Source organism: Culex quinquefasciatus, chromosome 1 (genome assembly GCF_015732765.1).
Source record: "Culex quinquefasciatus strain JHB chromosome 1, VPISU_Cqui_1.0_pri_paternal, whole genome shotgun sequence".
Lineage (NCBI taxonomy): Eukaryota > Metazoa > Arthropoda > Insecta > Diptera > Culicidae > Culex > Culex quinquefasciatus.
Window position 1 is genome coordinate 27442001 of NC_051861.1, and position 16317 is coordinate 27458317.

At 37.9% G+C, this 16317-nt stretch overlaps 1 protein-coding gene across 2 annotated transcripts; it reads left to right on the top strand.

The window, feature by feature from the left end:
- Positions 1 to 10667: 10667 nt before the first annotated feature.
- LOC6035640 lies at positions 10668 to 16055 on the top strand. Of its 2 annotated transcripts, XM_038249279.1 has the most exons (3): positions 10668 to 10747; positions 10869 to 11536; positions 15867 to 16055. In XM_038249279.1, the coding sequence occupies exons 2-3, from the start codon at positions 10889 to 10891 to the stop codon at positions 16038 to 16040; spliced, it is 822 nt and encodes a 273-aa protein (XP_038105207.1). In that variant the 5' UTR covers positions 10668 to 10747; positions 10869 to 10888; the 3' UTR covers positions 16041 to 16055. The 2 variants fall into 2 exon arrangements, with proteins under 2 accessions (XP_038105207.1, XP_038105206.1); XM_038249278.1 differs by lacking the exon at positions 15867 to 16055 and having other exon boundaries at positions 10869 to 15106.
- The last annotated feature ends 262 nt before the right edge of the window (positions 16056 to 16317 follow it).

Here is a 16317-nt window from a genome sequence, read left to right on the forward strand (position 1 = left end):
GCTGGAACTTTTGAGTGAATTTTCTGATCAATTTGGCGTCTTCAGCAAAGTTGTAGGTATTGTTGAGGACTATTGAGAAAAAAGGGTACACGGAAAAAAAAATTGACGAATTCTTTATTCAGCAATTCCCCACGAAAACAGCATGGAAAAAAAACAAAAGTGCTCGGATCGGGCTCAAAATTTTTGTGGGAGTTTCCTGGCCGAAATAATTAGACCCATATTTTTTTGTTTGGCCATTAGGGTGACCTACGCCGTGTTAGGGTGGTCTGAAAAATTGCCATTTTCGTCGATTTTCGCAAAAACCACTTTTTCGAAAAATCATAACTCCTCGCCATTTCAACCGATTTCAATTGTCTTATACGCAAATGAAAGGTGATAAGTTCATTAACAGGATTCCGAGATATGATTTTTTGAAAATAAAATCCGTGTTTTCTGACGCGCCGCGCGCAAAAACCGGAGAATGACGAAATTGGCAAAAAATCAACTTTTTTCACAAAAACTGCGATAACTTAAAAATTTCAGCGATGACCTATACATGTCTGGGTACCAAAAGTTGCGTCTTTTAATTACAAAAATGTTGGTACCCAGACATCTATAGGTCATCGCTGAAATTTTAAAGTTATCACAGTTTTTGTGAAAAAAGTTGATTTTTTGCCAATTTCGTCATTCTCCGGTTTTTGCGCGCGGTGCGTCAAAAAACACGGATTTTATTTTCAAAAAATCATATCTCGGAATCCTGTTAATGAACTCCTCCCATTTTTTAGCATGTTATGTAAAAATGTCCGGAGAATCCGATAAAAATATTTCCAGACATAGGCTCTTTGGTCCAGACACTGTCAAAACGACATTTTAAAGTTTCATACGCCCTTTTCATATGTTAGGCTAGATTTTTGAAACTTCTTATTATTTTTCTTTGAAAGGCCAACTTATCACCTTTCATTTGCGTATAAGACAATTAAAATCGGTTGAAATGGCGAGGAGTTATGATTTTTCGAAAAAAGTGATTTTTGCGAAAATCGACGAAAATGGCCATTTTTCAGACCACCCTAACACGGCGTAGGTCACCCTAATGGCCAAACAAAAAAATACGGGTCTAATTATTTCGGCCAGGGAACCCCCAGAAAAATTTTGAGCCCGATCCGAGCACTTTTGTTTTTTTCCATGCTGTTTACGTGGGGAATTGCTGTATTACCATTTTTTTTTTTACAATTACTCAAAATCCCAAAACACGTAGTTTTTTTTATTTTCGATAATTTTTGATAAGTTTTAGAGGACAAAAAACCCAATTTTTTGAGCCATAGAGAAGTATGGTCAAAAAATCAGCCACCGTGTTATGAATTTTTGAAAAGGCAGTAATTTTTGGAAAAAAATCGAAATTTCATACAAAACAAAATTTGACCAATTTTTTTATGTTAAATTTAATTTACAATCGAAAAGTACAGATTTTTGATAAACGGCTCCGTTTTCAAGATATAGCCACCCAAACATTCAATATAACGCCCTTTTAAAATGTTAGTCTTGATTTTTTTTTTGAAAATTTTGTTCTTGAAAAGATCGGAATTTTTACGAATGTTTTATGTTTTAACATTGAAAATCGGAACATAAGTTGCTGAGATAAATATCGACATTATAAAATTGTGGGGTTTTTGGGTAAGATTTAGACAACCTCAATTTTCCTCTTTCTTTTGTTTAAACCGCTGTATCTCAGCAACCAGAGGTCCAATATTCTATGTCTCTTTGACAATTTCATAGAAAATCAATGATCAGAAACTTTTAAAAATAGATATTTTTAGAAGTGGTCACTCATGGTCAATATTTTTAAAAATCAAAAAACTGCAAATATTTCGCTAAAATCAAACTTTGGGTGACTTGAATACGGGGTCCTTTATCAAAAAATCTGTAAAGTACTTTTCAATTGCAAATCAAATTTAACATAAAAAGATTAGGTCGAATTTCGTGTTGTATAAAATTTTGATTTTTTCCAAAATCAAAAAATCAAAAAAATGGGGTTTTTTGTCCTCTAAAACGTTTAAAAAATCTCGAAAATCAAAAAAATACGTATTTTGGGAATAAGAGTTTTTGTGAAAAAATGTTAATTAAAAAATCTGAATTTTTTTCCTTGTACCTATTTTTCTCAACAGTCCTCAAGAATACCTACAACTTTGCCGAAGACGCCAAATTGATCAGAAAATTCACTCAAAAGTTCCAGCTGTTTAAATTTTTACGTACCATTTTTGTATGGACAGCTGCCAAAATTGTATGGAGACTTGTATGGGTGAACCAATGGCACAAAATAGCTTCTTTGGTCAAAGGGAAGGCCCCACAAAGTTTGAGCCAAATAAAAAATACAACAAATAAAAATGGTCGAAATCGGTCGATTTCAAAAGAACTGCTCATAAAATAGATTTTATTTTGAAAAAATCTATTTTACTCAAAAACTTGACCTTTTCGAAAAAATCTAATGATGGGAATGGATTCAGCAGACAAAAATACATTAAAAATTATCAATTAGACTGACGAGAAATCGACATTTAGTTATCTCTAAGTCATACTTTAGCATAAAATAGATTTTATTTTGAAAAAATCATCGAAAATTCATTTTTTACTCAAAAAGCTGACCTTTTTGAAAAAATCCAATGATGGGAATGGATTAAGCAGACAAAAATACATTAAAAATGATCAATTAGATTACCGAGACATACTTATTTAACGTTCTGCAAAGCATTTTTGATTTTTATTATTGATATCCCAGCATAATTGACTTGCATGCAAGTTGGAAAAACTTGAATGAGAACCAACTGAAAATATAATTTTAAAATGGCTATAAATATGCGTAGAAACAATAAAATTTTAAAAAACCAGGGGTGTTTCAGAAAGGGAAAAACGTGAACAATAAGATACATGTATTGGTTTAGTTGTTTATTCAATAGTTCTTTTGTAAAATAGTCGACAAAGTAGCTAATTTTGGCCTAAACTAACATTTCAAACGGGTGTATGGGTAATTCTCTACCAACTCACACGAAATCGGGAAAAGTTGCCCCGACCCCTCTTCGATTTGCGTGAAACTTTGTCCTAAGGGGTAACTTTTGTCCCTGATCACGAATCCGAGGTCCGTTTTTTGATATCTCGTGACGGAGGGGCGGTACGACCCCTTCCATTTTTGAACATGCGAAAAAAGAGGTGTTTTTCAACAATTTGCAGCCTGAAACGGTGATGAGATAGAAATTTGGTGTCAAAGGGACTTTTATGTAAAATTAGACGCCCGATTTGATGGCGTACTCAGAATTCCGAAAAAACGTATTTTTCATCGAAAAAACACTAAAAAAGTTTTAAAAATTCTCCCATTTTCCGTTACTCGACTGTAAAAAATTTTGGAACATGTCATTTTATGGGAAATTTAATGTACTTTTCGAATCTACATTGTCCCAGAAGGGTCATTTTTTCATTTAGAACAAAATTTTTCATTTTAAAATTTCGTGTTTTTTCTAACTTTGCAGGGTTATTTTTTAGAGTATAACAATGTTCTACAAAGTTGTAGAGCAGACAATTACAAAAATTTTGATGTATAGACATAAGGGGTTTGCTTATAAACATCACGAGTTATCGCGATTTTACGAAAAAAAGTTTTGAAAAAGTTAATTTTTGCATTTCTCTTTGTTTCGTCGTCCGTGTCTGTCGCGGGTGACCATGAATGGCCATGATCGATGACGACCAACTTTTTCAAAACTTTTTTTCGTAAAATCGCGATAACTCGTGATGGTTATAAGCAAACCCCTTATGTCTATATATCAAAATTTTGCAATTGTCTGCTCTACAACTTTGTGGAACATTGTTACACTCTAAAAATAACCCTGCAAAGTTAGAAAAACACGAAATTTTAAAATGAAAAATTTTGTTCTAAATGAAAAATGACCCTTCTGGGACAATGTAGATTCGAAAAGTACATTAAATTTCCCATAAAATGACATGTTCCAAAATTTTTACAGTCGAGTAACGGAAAATGGGAGAATTTTTAAAACTTTTTTAGTGTTTTTTTCGATGAAAAATACGTTTATTCGGAATTCTGAGTACGCCATCAAATCGGGCGTCTAATTTTACACAAAAGTCCCTTTGACACCAAATTTCTATCTCATCACCGTTTCAGGCTGCAAATTATTGAAAAACACCTCTTTTTTCACATGTTCAAAAATGGAAGGGGTCGTACCGCCCCTCCGTCACGAGATATCAAAAAACGGACCTCGGATTCGTGATCAGGGACAAAAGTTACCCCTTAGGACAAAGTTTCACGCAAATCGAAGAGGGGTCGGGGCAACTGCTGTGTGAGTTGGCGGAGAATTACCCGTATCTCAAAATTGGGACCATTTGGAGCAATTCTGGACCCGGATTCGGATTCAGCAGGCAAAATTCTACTAGGAGCACATATACTCGTCTCAGAGACAAAATCTTGTTGATAATTATCAATTTTTTTAAAGCAATATTTAGATCGAAAAATAATTGCTTTGTTTGTATTCTCAATGCATATTTTCCCTCAAATTTCTCACATCTTCAATCAACAGATCCAGCAGATACAATGGTCTAAATTTGTGTAAAAAAAATCCAAAAGTTTACTCGTGCTTCGAAAGAATATTTAAGGACGGTGCCGTCGCGAGTCAAGTGCGGAAAAGGTTCTCTCACCACCACGGCCAGATTCCCCGGGCCATAAAAACGGCACATCAATTCTGAAGAGTCCCGACCAGCACCATTAATAGATAAAAGTTATTAAATAAACATTGTAATAAAATTGACGGAATCTGTGGCCAGGCTGGTGAGACCTACAGCAGCGTCGGAACGAACGGGCTTAGAACAATAAGTGTGATGAAATTGTTGTAATAACTATGGATGATGATGATGATGGGTTGGTTTGAAGCCGCGGGGTGAAAATGGAATGTTGTTTCAGTGATGAGCTTTGGAAGTCGTAAAGCAGACGACGTGAGGAGGGGTTTCATTAGACAAGACACCAGAACCAGATGCCGACGACGCTCTTTGAGTAGTACTTCTCATCATCGCACATTGAGAAAGTTAAATAAACTAGATCTGCTCCCGGGAATGTCATGTAATTTTGATTTATTGCCGCGGTGGGATCTGTTTCTTGGACGGTTTATGACTTAAAGGAAATCTTTATAACTGATTGTTTTGAATTCCTGATTTACAACATGACTTGTTTATTGTCCCTGAGATTCTGGTACAAGCTTCTTTGAATAATTTAAATGTTACTTTAAAAACATTTAAAAACACGTTTCGTCGCTCACACTTTGTCCGTGCCTAAATACCATCGTGTGCGATTTCGCATTTCGTTCATTAGGCACCGACCTGTCATTATATTGCGCGTTTGATGACAAAATTACACCCCTCGCAAACGGCGCAGTCATCAAGAGGAACAAACGCAAACGATGGGTTTGTCTTTGCTCCGGGCATCGTGCCAGCTTTTTGATGTGTCAATCGTTTATGTTGTGCACGTGAGTTTTTGTTGTGTTCCTGGTTTGTTTTTTTTTTCGAACTTGCTTTTTAAGCTGGAGCATTGTTGCCCGAAATCGATTGTTCGATTCTGTTATATGTATTGGCGATGACGGTAGGGTTACTGTTTTAGCAATTCGTCGCATGCGAAAACTGCTGGGCAGTTTGGCGTAACGCTTGGTAACGCTTCGTTTGACAGTTCGGATATTTGATGACGCAATGAGATTTCGGCGTGTCTGATGGTAAGTTATTTTTCAAGCTTTCAAGAAATATGATCACAAATTCGACCGTCGTGGACAACCCTGAAGTGCAAAGCATCGTAAAAGGAGACAGAACGGACTAAAACCAACCAACAGAACGCTAATTATGTTCCGCAACTCTTGTGTGGAGACGTTCGTCATCATCGTCGTTGTCATCCAATGCCATCGCCCAAGATGACATCGCCATCGACGACAAGACAGTTCTCGTTGGGTGGCAATAGGGTAGAGGGACCCGTTATTGACATAACTATCAATTTCTAATCTGGAGATTTTCTTTTGAAGACACGTGAAAAAGAGCATAACGACGTTTTGTGATCTTTAACATTTAGCTGTCAAAATGGCTTCATCGTCCAAATTTTACGCCAAACAAAGCCCACCACTCTTCAGTAAGCCGAAGAAGGGTGTGTGAACGAGTGAAGCGATCGGGCTCGGCAATCGATTATCGTTCGAGATCGCGATCGATGGAGGATGATATTCGACAGTGTTATTAACCGCCGGCGGCGACAGTAATGAAGACAATATAAAAAGACAATGACGACGATCGATTGGCTGTTTTGTGTTTGCGCCGGAGTAATGCCCCTCAATAAAAAAAAATGATGCAATTTGGAAAGGCAAATAAGTGACATTGTAGACGGGTGAGAATCAAATTCGTCGCTAAAATTATTTTTCAAACTAGGAGAATTTTTACGTATTCTACGGGAGCTTCGACCAACAATACTTGAAATACTGGCAAAAATCGCTTTCCGTCAGTCGGGGTGATTTATCTACCGCACACGATGCTGAGCCACAAATTACAAACTATATCTCAACCAAGCACAATGAATTATTGCCGAAAAGGAGGGGGAACCCACATCAAAACGCGATTGGATATTGAGCTGTATATTTCAAACTGGAACACGATCGATGATGATCGATACATGCGGCATAATTTATGGACTTGCCCCAGTCCTGTTGGCCAGCAGTGGCGATCGTTATTCACCCTTGATATATAAATCACCGTGAAGACTTCAGAAATCGATCGGATCTGGACGTTTCTGGAACCTTGGCGCCATTAAAAACCACCGATATTGACATTTCCGAAATCTATTAGGACTCGTACATCACGATAATGACCCATCTCGAACCTGACGTGACGGGTGTGTGATCCTTAAACCATCATCGAACGAGACACAAAAAACGGCCCCACGCGAGATAATTCCCGATCATGGTCACGTGAACGGACCCCACACCGAAGAGAGACCCCGATCTCAACCCCGTTTTACGAGATCTCGTCCATTATCTCGTACATCAAATCTGCGTGAGGCTCTTGGGTAGTTTTTACTACGTCATCTTTGTCGTCTTCCTCTTTCTGAACTGTTGGTAATTTTCCAGCTAAAGGGCTTCCACCTCGTGAGGGTACACAAATACATACACCCCACCTCTTTGGGCTCCCCGTAAGATCTGAACCATGTAGGGCGCAGGTTCTGTCAGCGCAGCGATGAAGGCGTTGTGTCGTGGAAAGGAAAACATGGGCGTACCTTCTTAGATGAACAATAAAAAAAATAAAGTTTAAATTTCCACTCAATCTCACTATTGCAAAAAATATTTTATTGTTTTTAAGGATATTTATAATCGAGAAATAACCGGAGCGGCTCTGGCTGACTGGTTACGGTGTTCGCTTTATAAAGTGCTCTGAATGTTTTCGCAAATCTGTATCTTAATATAAGAGTTTCTGATCACCATTTATCTTTAAAAATTTATATTCTTGGGTTAATATACCAACATTTTGGGCATATGCAGTGAATGAAGGACAAATGGAGCACTTCTAGCAGTTTTTACTTTTTTCTACAATGCATTCCTTATGGATGAACTGTCATTTCTACCACTCGAATCCACTGCTCCATTGTTGATGTAAAGCCATGATAAAAGTACACGATTTTTGACTCGACAATACTTTGAAACATTTCAAAAAATAATTTAACAAAATTAGAATAATTGGCAATTGAGAAGTTTTATGAACATTGAATTACGATGTAACACTCTGCTGAAAGGAAAACCAAAACTCTGTAATCTACCTAAATGAGCTCTTTATAACTTGAGTATTAACAAATAAAACCGAATTGAATGGAATAATTATTTGTATCAAATTTGTAAAAAGTGCCGTCCTCTTAAAAAAAAATTTAAAGGCTGATAAAAGTTGCTAAAGTTTCCTATTATGATCATTGGTTCAAACTTTTCTCAATCAAAGCTTATGCAAACAATAGTAGTTTATGCAACAAGTTGCGAAAAGAGGATTTTTTCAGCACGAGTCGTACATTTATCCAACGAGGTTCACCGAGTTGGATAAATACGACGAGTGCTGAAAAAATCAAGTTTTGCAACGAGTGATTTTGGAAATCACTATTTTGTTTTAAGCGGTAACTTTTATTCCTGATTACGAATCCGAGGTGCGGTTTTTGATATCTTGTGACGGAGGGGCGGTACGACCCCTTTCATTTTTGAACTTGCGAAAAAATAGATGTTTTCAATTATTTGCAGCCTGAAACGATGATGTAATAGAAATTTGGTGTCAAAGGGACTTTTATGTAAAATTGGACGCCCGATTTGATGACGCACTCAAAATTTCAAAAAAAGCGTATTTTTCAAAGAAAAAAAAAACACAAAAAATAATTCAAAACTGCCTTCTCCGTTACTCAACTGTAACAAATTTTGGAACATGTAATTTTATGGGAAATATAATGTACTTTTCGAATCTGCATTGACCCAGGAGGGTCATTTTTTCATTTCGAACAAAAACTTTCATTTTAAAATTTGGTGTTTTTTTTCTAACTTTGCAGGGTTATTTTTTAGAGCATAATAAAGTTCTACAAAGTTGTAGAGCAGACAATTACAAAACATTGATACATACACATAAGGGGTTTGCTTGTTATTGAGTTATCGCGATTTTACGAAAGCAAGTTTTGAAAAAGTTGCTTTTTGCCTTTTTCATTGTTTCGTCGTCCGTGTCTGTCGCGGGTGACCATGAAGGCCATCCCGGGCAGACGGTAATAACAAAATTAATAATATTTCAATAACAAATCCTGTTAAAATAACAAAAAATGTAATTATTTTATCCTGAAGTTCAACTTCAAGAAGAAAAAATAATAACAGTTTCAGATAAAATAACAAAATTTGGTATTGAAGTGATATTATATTGAAAATGTTTAATAACACGCTAATAAGAGGAAATGTTATACATTTCAAAAACTCTCCTAATAACAAAATTTGGTATTCGTTCGGTATACTGACTTAGAAATAAAATCACCATAAATCGCACAAATGGAAAAGTTTCTAAGTGTCCATAACACAATCTGTTATTATTTTTTCTTTTGTTAAATATGTTTAAATCTTTGGGATGATTTTGTCTAATTTCGTCGGGGTCATTATTTTGGCCATGAAATGGGGTCCTTAAGCTAAAATTATTCAAAAAAGTTGAAATTTTGAAAGTTGGTATTTTTAATTATTTGATATACCCCCTAAGGGACTTTGCTAAAATTGGCTAGAACTATGAAATAATTGCGACCAATTTTATCGGGGTCATTTATTTCACCATGAAATGGGGTTTCAAGCTAAAATAAATCCGATAAAATTAACTTTTTAGAGTTCATTTTGTTTTGAATTTTGTTATGTTCCCTAACGGAATTGATTTATTTATTGAGAATTTTTGAAGTGTGAATAACAAAAACTGTTATTATTTTCACAGAGCCAGGAAGTCGGAGCTGACGTTGAAGTTCGAGCTGGAGTGAGACCTCGGAGACTGCATCGGATTCAGCAAATTTTCAGCAACTTTTACTTGGAGTCGGAATCTGTGAAGTCGGGTATTTTTGGAGAGCTGAAGTCATCGTTGACGTCATATCCTGCATCCAGAGTCGGAGTTGTCTTCAAGTATGGATTCAAAGTCGCTTGAAGGTACCCGACTCTGCAGCCCTGACTAGTACAGAGGAGTTATGGCAACTGCAGGTTTATTTGCAAATTACAAATAAACCAAAACAATAACTTTTTTTGTTATGGAGACATAACAGTTCAATAACATTTTTTGTTGTTATGCTGCTCCACCTCTCCGCTCAAAATAACAAATCTTGTTATTCCTTCATGATTCCTTCTGTGTTATTGGTTTGTTATTGCAATAACAACATAATAACAGTTTAAGTTATTCTTCGAACAAATCTTTGTTATTGATTCTTGTTATTTAAACAACTAATCCGATCATCCCAATAACTTATTTCGATCTTTTCACAATATCAAAAACTGACCTTCCCAAGTTATTTCCGTCTGCTCGGGATGATCAACGATCGTTATCGTTATCGTTATCGAGCCTCGATAATTTTATCGCTAACAAACAAAAACTAATAGACAAAAACTAGCCTAATCCAGCTAAGTGGTTGATGCATTCCTCACTACTTAACAAAAATGGATCACATTGAAAATCCAAAAGTGAAGAATTATCGCTTAGGTGGTCATAACTTGAGACAGGGGGCCAGATCTTCGAACTTCTAGATTCGTTTGGAAGGACATAGTTTTAATACAGGTTTCGGAGATCCGGTTTCATCATAGAACATTGATATCACTCAACTTTTTTTTAATTCGAGGCAGGGTTGCCAGATTTGAAAACCTTTTTGAATAACCTATCCAACGATGCATCGTATGCATGATGGTATTTGAGATTTCAGGTCAGTTATCTAACATTCGTATTCTTTTCGCTTATGCTCCACGCAAAGATACATTTCAACTGGTTTACTCGCGTCACCACATCAGCTTAATTCGTCGAAGCATGTTTTAATCTTCCACTGGAACGTTTAATCTTGAAAAAAAAAATTATATATGTTTGCGTTCCCGCACTTCGCATTTGATTAGATAAGCCAGTAAATATAGATTCCACGCAGGCAGTCTATCGAATGAGGTTGAACAAACAAGATGTTTTTAACGAATTATTATGTGATTTTGATTGAGTTTGGTTGTGAATTTTGATTTACCGAGTGAGTATTACAACTTTATATGGTACTTTTTTTTAAACGTTCCATGCACAGAAGATCGTAAGAAAAGCACTCTTGTACTGTATGGTTGGAAGTACTTAATTTCAATTTGGGTTCTTTTTAGATGAGCTAAACTAGTTCAAAATGAGCGGAGAAATGTATGATCCCGCAAGAATTGCTCATTACTTTCAATTGGTCGTCGCAGTTCAAAACAAGCAGCTTAGCCAAGTAAAACAGCTGTTGAGCATCGCTTTAGCGGACATAAACTTTATCAATCTGTACGACCGGAATCGCACCCTACTGCATGACGCTGTAGCCTCAGGAGATCCCGCTATAGTAACCCTTCTGCTATCCCACGAACCCGACACAGAAATAGCGGATCTTAACGGGAGGAAGCCTTTTGAACTCAGCTCGGAGCTCAATCCAGCGGACAAGAAGGCTGTCGATGCCGTCTTCCGGAAACATTTCCGCACGGCTAAACGAGGAGGTCGTCTGAAACCGGAAGAAGTTGTTCGATCCGGCGATCTCTGCTTTACCAAACGACCCGGAACGGCCGCCGTTGGTCAGTACTATGAAACCAAACTGCTGACGATGGTGCTGTTCAGGGTGCTCATTGACGATCGGATTGTGTCGTTTTGCATGGGGAATAATCTGGACGAAGCCGGAGCCTTCGACGACGTGGTGCTGAGGTATAGAGTGCGGACGGGGGAACCGGATCGGTTGGTGTGCCTGCAAGCTAAGCATCGGGATGACAAGAAGCGAGTTGAGTTTAAGGATTTGATTGACGAGAAGGTCACTAAGGGGGATCTTCATATGCTTAAGTATTTCCTAAGTTATTTGAAGATTCGGTTGGTGTGTTCTACTAGCAGGGATGCGATTTTCGAAGGGATTTTCGTAACGACGCAAGTTGAGCTAATTCTTTTCACAACAGCTGGATTCAACTTCACAAACAATGTAAGGATTTATGAAACCCAGAAGGAAAACATTTGGTACACTAAAGAGGAAGGGAAAACATCACAGGTTGAATGCACTGACACGATGAGGCAGTTCTTTAAAACAGAATCTAGCAAGTGGTATCGAGATATGGTGTCAGACGTGTTGGCTAGGTTGTTGGTAACAGAAAAGCTGGATACTACACGTTTAGAAGATGCAATTCAAAAGCTAGAAGTAACGAACTTGATCAAGTTCAACGAATTAGATTTACTAGCAATCTTGAACGATCAAATGGGAAGAAATGTTCTTGAAATTAAGAAAAGAATCTTACCCGTTCTTGACAAATTCCCAGGACTTTTACTGTCCCAAGAACAGCACGAAGCGTTAGTCGAAAATTTCTTCTCCGTGCTGAGACTCTACACGGAGCAAGCAACGGAACAGGAGCTGGACGAGGTTATACGGAATGATTTGAAGGGTCACTATCGAGAGGACGTTTTCCTGAAGGCTCATGAATCCGTTCAGAGCTGGTGGAAGCGGTCCGGTCAGGTTCCATTTCAGACGGAAGAGTGCAAATTCTTTGAGAGGGCAGCCAAGGAAATTGAGCTGGAAAAGTGGAGCTCGAACTGCGTTGATAGAATCAAAGGATTTGGGGTGAAGTTCGAGGATCGGACATTCAAGCATACAGAGTGGGTTGAAGTTTTGAATGAATATCTAAAACAGGATGTATTTTGCTTGAATTTGTTCAGTCGCACGCCAGAACTGAGCTGTTTAAAGTTAATGCAATACTTGGAAAAGCATGAACATTTCAAAGATGTTGCGAAGCACATCAATTTACGTGATTGTAAAGTAAATGATCTTTTGTCCAATCTGGTTTTATCTGAACCAAACTGCTTGATTCTTACTAGTGAAACTGCACTGACGTGCGAAATTGTGGAGGAAATCATACTGTACGCTCGAAAATTTGTTTTTATATCTCCACTTCAATGCACTGGGTACTGGAGATCAGTACCAGACGATTCGGAAGGACTGAAAGATCTTGATGAAGAAAGTCAGAAAAGGGTTCTTCTGAAAGAAGTCTGCTTCCAAAATATACCAACTCAATTGAGTGCAGTGCTTGGTGATGCACCCAGAAGTTTGGTGGAAGCAAGTATATTGGAAAGTCTACTTTGTGGTAAAACCTTAAACATTTGTCAAACATGTCTGCCAAAAAATTGCATCGAAATCATGAGTTATTACATTGAGCGAGGATTCCAAGATAGCCGCGGTTATCCACTGGAGTTCAAGCCATTCAACGAAATCGGCGATCGCATGGTGGTTCTGGCGGCTGAGCCTGGAATGGGTAAATCTACAACCTTGACGGGGATGGCATTTGAACTAAAACGGCATGATCCGGCAGCATGGGTCGTCCGAATTAACCTGATTGAATGCTCCAGGCTATTTAACCGATGGGATCAAGACAGAACCGTGGTTGACGATGCGTTGGCGTATCAATTTTTGGTGGATCATTTGAGGTGTGCCTCTCCAGATGGACCCGATTGATTGTTTGAGCAACTGTTGTGCGAATGGTATTGTAAGCAGCGAAGAATCTTTCTGCTATTAGACGGATATGATGAGGTTAGTCCGGACTACAATGACATCGTTATGCCACTCTTACATTGTTACAGTAATAAATATTGTTCGAAAATGTGGATTACCACTCGCACAGGAGATGTTCAGAACGATTTAAGTGGTAGATTCAACAGCTTAACACATTTTCTTGCACCGTTCAGCACCGCAGACTCGGAACAGTTTTTGTGGAAATTCTGGAAGTACAAGCTTCAACTCAGTGACGCCAACGAACACCGGTGTCGACTCTTTCGAGCGAAGTTGTTTGAGCTGTTCAGGAACGACTACGATATCAATCGATTCATGTGCGTTCCACTGCAGGTTAAAATGGTTGCTACCGTCTTTCTGGACCAAGTGAAACCCTTCTGCATGGCCGAAAGCGATCAAGTAACGTTCAACCAACAATTACCCAAAGAGATGAACTTGGTAAAGCTGTACGATCGGTTCGTCGAGATAACATTCAAGGAGGTGCTCGAAGAGGAGAAGAACAAAATAGATCTAACCATTCCGGACAACCGGAGAAAGATCAACATTTGGATGGGGGAATGCCTGGAGAAACACAAGAAGGCTGGAATTTACGCAACGTTCAACGAGTCAGAACGGACCGGACTATTCACCAGGAAAGAGGTGGAAGCCATTGACAATCATCTGAGGGAAGTGGAAGGAGCTGTTGAGAAAACCGGAATCGTCTACATTGTCGTTGGAAAGGTACCAGTTTTCATTCATAGAACCTACGGTGAATACTTTGCCGCTTTGTTCCTTTGGGATAGATACAAAACGTTGCCCGGTGGTGAGTTCGAAGCGTTCGTCAACCACTACTTGTCTGGCATTTTGATCAGAGGTGATTTAAAAGTTAAACTGTGTGATTTCCTTCAAATGAAAGCACAAATTGATATCAACAGTGTTCAGGAATGTTCGAAAAAGTCCAGCTATTTGCTTAAAAGAATGATTGAAACCTACAGAAAACCAAACATCTTGTTGAGCCACGATCAGAAGACCGCACACTCTTTGTTATTGAGAATTGTGGAATTCACATTATCTGCCCATAGCGATGCAAACTCACTTCGCCTTCATAAGATCCAACTGGAACTTTACAAAGAGTTGAGTCAAACTACATTGGCACTGTTGCTTGGAGAGTGTGCCAAGGGTGGTTTGATCAACCTCTTCAGCTTAATCGCAGAATTTATCAAATCTATCAATCAAACTCTAACATTTTCAAAATCAACTCTCTTCTACGCAGGTAGAACCGGTCATAAAGGGATAGTTCAACTCTTGCTCAAGAACGGTGTACATCCGGAATCCCCGACTAATTCTGGCTACACTCTTATTAGTATAGCAGCTGAAAATGGTCGTTTAGAAATCGTCGATCTGTTACTTGATCGGGGTGCCAAACCCAACGGAACTAGTCGAGGGCGTGCCTGCCCTTTATTTTGTGCTACCTTGAAAGGGCACGAGAACGTAGTCCGGTTACTACTCGATAGGGGAGCTGATATCGAGAGCAGTGCCAAAGCGGATGGCATTACACCGCTAATTACGGCTGCATGTTTTGGACACCTGGATTTGGTGAGATTGTTCATCGAACGAGGGGCAAATGTAAACGAGCACGAGTTAGAAAGTGGGCTAACTGCGTTGCACCATGCGGCCAATGAAGGATTTGAAGAAATAGTGATTCTTCTACTGGATGCCGGAGCAGATCCAAATGCAGTCACGTCAAATTCTATTGAAACGCCATTTGATTATGCTTCTCGGAAAGAACACGATGGTATTGTACAGCTATTACTAAACAAAATGTTTGAAAAATCCATCTCAATGCAGTGATTAAAAATATTTCAAAGTAGCCAAGAAGCCACGATTATCCGATTATCGAAGGTTTGTACAAGACTTCGGATAATCGAGTCATAAACAAAAAAAAATCATTTTTTGCTTACATTAAACATAAAAATCGAGTTCTGCGACCCTATTTCAGTACAATTGTAATTGTTGATAGCCTTTAATTTCAAAATGATTCTTTAAATTTCATCACCGCCATTTTGTCTGTCATCACGGATTTGAAAATACCGAATCAGCAATACCGATCAGCATATTTTATCGGTATTCTTGAGCTCAACAATAAAAAAAACAGGACAACAACAAAAAAATGTGTGTCGATTATCCGAGATCCAATTATACGAAGTGAAATTTTTCTCGAGATCCTCGCATAATCGAGTCTGCACTGTACATCAATCCTTTTCCTTGCCAGGACTTGTCACTCAATTGCAGTGCTGATTAGAAAGCTCCATTGAAGTTCGCCTCCCTTTAGGGGAAATAAGTCTATTTCCATCACTCTAAACGGTGGTGTCTGAATGATGCTCGATAATCCATTGTGTTCCGATTGTGTTCCTTGTAATTTACTAAAACCACGTACACCTACCATTAGATCAGCTTTTTTTGAACATTTCTGTTAAATTTGACTTTTACCAAAAGTTATTCCTTTTTCTTTTACAAGCATTTTACAAAAATATTTCCAAAGTCTATTCTAGTCAGACGAGAACGCACTGGAGCCCACGCAATTTCTATTATAGGCACGTTCTCTTTTTTCTTTCAGCGCACTTGTTGTACCAGTTCAAATCATTCGAACACAACTTTAAGGTTAAAGATGGTTATGGCGACTTCCGTTAAGCGGTTGAGCTTTCATTTTTTGTGTGAATGTGAGGGCAATCAAAGTGTTATAGAGTTATTGTATCCAGTGAAAACCATAATTGAAAATAAAAATAGTTAAAGATAAACAACAAAACCACAAATACTGTATGATAATTTGAACTTTTTCCGCGAAATCCCGTGAAATTTTATGTTTGTGTGAATTTTCACAACGATTTTTCTTCTTTTTATCAAACTCAAAAAGGAATAAAAATAATCTTATGAACTACTGTAGAATTAAGCGAGTGAATACCCTGGATTTATTACTAATATAGGGTTAGTGATTTTTGACGATTTCGTGGACGGTGAGAAATTCGTTAAATTTATCAATTTTCTTAAATCATTTTTTTTAAATAACA

Coding starts and splice junctions, on each gene's coding strand:
- LOC6035640 (XM_038249278.1), top strand. CDS start 10,889: ATGAGCGGAGAAATGTATGATCCCGCAAGAATTGCTCATTACTTTCAA.